The 2,877-nt window shown below is 29.1% G+C and overlaps 1 protein-coding gene across 1 annotated transcript; it reads left to right on the top strand.

Moving 5' to 3' along the window:
- The first annotated feature begins 640 nt into the window (after positions 1-640).
- Positions 641-2,229, top strand: LOC113872595 (CEN-like protein 2). Its single transcript, XM_027510274.1, has 4 exons — positions 641-838; positions 1,036-1,097; positions 1,874-1,914; positions 2,012-2,229. The coding sequence occupies exons 1-4, from the start codon at positions 641-643 to the stop codon at positions 2,227-2,229; spliced, it is 519 nt and encodes a 172-aa protein (XP_027366075.1).
- The last annotated feature ends 648 nt before the right edge of the window (positions 2,230-2,877 follow it).

Raw genomic sequence — 2,877 nt, 5'->3', positions numbered from 1 at the left:
TTAGTCTCTTATGTTTATTTAAATTTTATTTTATTTCTTTAACATTTTTGTGCTCATATTTTTTGAACTTTATTTTATCTTTCAAATTTTTAATTAAATTTAGAGAATGTTTTGGTTTTAGTATAAATATGTTTATAATAAAAATAATTAACAATAAAAGCTATAATTTATATGAGATTTGATTAATAATGATTGGTTCACTGTAATTCTTAATTATTTATAATGAAACAGGAAATAAAAATGAGTATTTGATTAAAAATGATTTGTCTACTGAAAGTGGCTTTATTAGTGATTCGAAAATGTTGAACAATAATTTAATTATATATATAATGCAAAAAAAAGACTCCTATCCAAAACATAATTGATTAAAAAACTTTGGTTAAGTCAAAATAGAAAATAAAGTTAAAAGAGTATTATTTTTAAATAATTTATAAAATTAAATTAATATAAAAATTCAAAAGATAAAATCATTATCATGCTTAAATAAAAAAAAAGCAAAAAAATATTATCTTAATAGTTGCCTTTAAGAGACTATAAATATGTAGTTTCATTCTCCAATTTCCCAGCACGAGTAATCATTAAGTTGTATACTTGAGTATCCATTCGTCCTTTTCCTCTTTTTCTTTTTGTTGCTCTTATAATGGCAAGGATGTCAACAGATCCTCTAATTGTTGGGAGAGTGATAGGAGATGTTCTTGATTCTTTCACCCCAACCATTAAAATGACGGTCACTTACAAGAAGAAGCAAGTCTACAATGGGCACGAACTCTTCCCTTCCACAGTTACCACAAGGCCAAAGGTTGAGATTGGTGGTGACATGAGGTCCTTCTTTACACTGGTAGACATATCAATATATATTTTTATAACCCCTTAATCTCTCTTTTTTTTCTTATTTGTCAAATGAAAAAAACCCTTGAGCTGTTTATATTTTCTTTTCCTTTTTTCTTTTGATAATTAACTTTCCCTGAAACATGGCAAAGTACCTCTTACAAAACTTCAATCATTTGAGATGAATGTCTCCTTTTCTCTTTGCAGATTATGACAGACCCGGATGTTCCTGGCCCAAGTGATCCTTATCTGAGAGAGCACTTACACTGGTACTTCCTAGATGTGGCTTGATATTAACCTGTTATTTTGTTTGGTTGGCTTAATAAAATTAATGAGGTTAATTACTCCAGTAATATTGTCATTACCTGGAAACCTAACCAATTCTGACTCCTGAGAGGGAAAAAAAAAAGACTCTAGATCAGTAAACCTTTAACATAATTTACTCATTTGAAACAAACTAATCTAAAAAAAAAAAAACAAATAAATCAATTTATTTTATATATTAAAATTAATTTATAACTTTTTTAGAAGTTTTTAAAATTTTTCCCGAAGTTAATATATATATATAAGTTAAGCTTTAATTTATTTTATCTTTTTTTCACAAGTACTTGCTGTGTAAGTTATTCAAACTGGACTTAGTTAACTAATCATTTGGAAGTCTCAAACAGTCCAATTCAGGATTTGGTTTAGACTCTGGAAGAATTAATTTTAAAATAATCACTGTTCTGAAATTTAATTTATATTTAAGAATAATATTTAAAAAATAAAGTAAATTTTTTTATTTAAATGTGAAGAAGGTGAAGTTACTTTTAAATATAACTGTTAACATTCAAAATTAATTTATATATCTTATAGATAAAAAATGATTATATCAAAAGCAATTCCATACACAATAGTTATCCGAAGAAGAAATCTAACAAAAGGAAGATCTATATATTTTTAGTTTTACGGTACATGTACTGTGGAAAGCAACTGCTCTCTACCAAACGCCATTCTCTGGTCTCATCGTAGGCTATTAATTGGTTCAAGTGATACCCTTTTGCAGGATGGTGACAGACATTCCGGGCACCACAAACGCCTTATTTGGTAAATTCCATTTACTTATTGATCACCTAAAAAAATGCATAGTCACCAATAGAAACTGAGGCAACTCATCTTTAATTAATATTCTTTTTTTGGATAGGCAATGTGGTAGCAAGCTATGAAACACCAAAGCCTAACATAGGGATACACAGGTTTGTGTTTGTCCTGTTCAAGCAGAAACGTAGGCAAAGTGTTACTCCACCTTCTTCAAGGGATCACTTCAATACTTGCAAATTTTCAGCTGAGAATGAACTTGGCCTCCCTGTTGCTGCTGTCTACTTCAATGCTCAGAGGGAAACGGCTCCAAGAAGACGCTAGCTAGTACAACCTATGAATTCAATGAAATTATCAAAAATATTCACGTGGGTGCCTATGTATGAGGAGTTCCAGTACTAAATCTTCACGTGCTATTTAATAGCACAGTCGTTTTCTTTTTCTATTTAATAATATATAAGCTTTTTTACTTTAAAAAATGTGGTTTAGATGGTTATGTAACTTTTGATGTGGCTAGTAGTGTGACTCTGGTGGAAAGTGATCGTATGTGGTAGGAAAAATTATGTCATGGGTCGATAAGGGTGAATTATTCCATGAAAGTTGAGGAATCTATATATTTCTCTAACTATGTGGAGTTATAACCCTTCAAGAGAAAAAATGGATTTATGAAATTTATGTATTTTCTCTTCAGTTCTCGATCCCATGAGGAGAGTTAGAAATAAAAAGCTTTAGTTTCGGTTGTATTGTTTTGCATTATTATGAATAACTTTTTATCATATGTTCACTGTGTTTTCGTGTGCATGTGTTAAGTACCTTGCGGGCTATATGTAAGAGGTGCTGTGATCATGGTGGAGAGAAAAGAAAAATGACCAGATAGAAAAAAAGTTAAAAACATAACTATTGTTTTTAAAAGTTAATTTTTAAAATTTTCATTAATTAAATAAAATCTATTATCATTACTATTTATAATAT

This window comes from Abrus precatorius, unplaced genomic scaffold, assembly GCF_003935025.1.
Source record: "Abrus precatorius isolate BTA unplaced genomic scaffold, Abrus_2018 Scaffold7, whole genome shotgun sequence".
Taxonomy (NCBI): Eukaryota; Viridiplantae; Streptophyta; class Magnoliopsida; order Fabales; family Fabaceae; genus Abrus; species Abrus precatorius.
Note: the sequence above shows the minus strand (reverse complement) of the source record. Positions and strands in the feature narration are given on the sequence as shown.

Excerpts from the sequence above, each read along its gene's own strand:
- LOC113872595 (XM_027510274.1), top strand. The coding sequence starts at position 641 with ATGGCAAGGATGTCAACAGATCCTCTAATTGTTGGGAGAGTGATAGGA. Across the intron at positions 1,098-1,873 it reads CTGAGAGAGCACTTACACTG|GATGGTGACAGACATTCCGG; the intron begins GTACTTCCTAGA and ends ACCCTTTTGCAG. Across the intron at positions 1,915-2,011 it reads CACCACAAACGCCTTATTTG|GCAATGTGGTAGCAAGCTAT; the intron begins GTAAATTCCATT and ends TTTTTTGGATAG.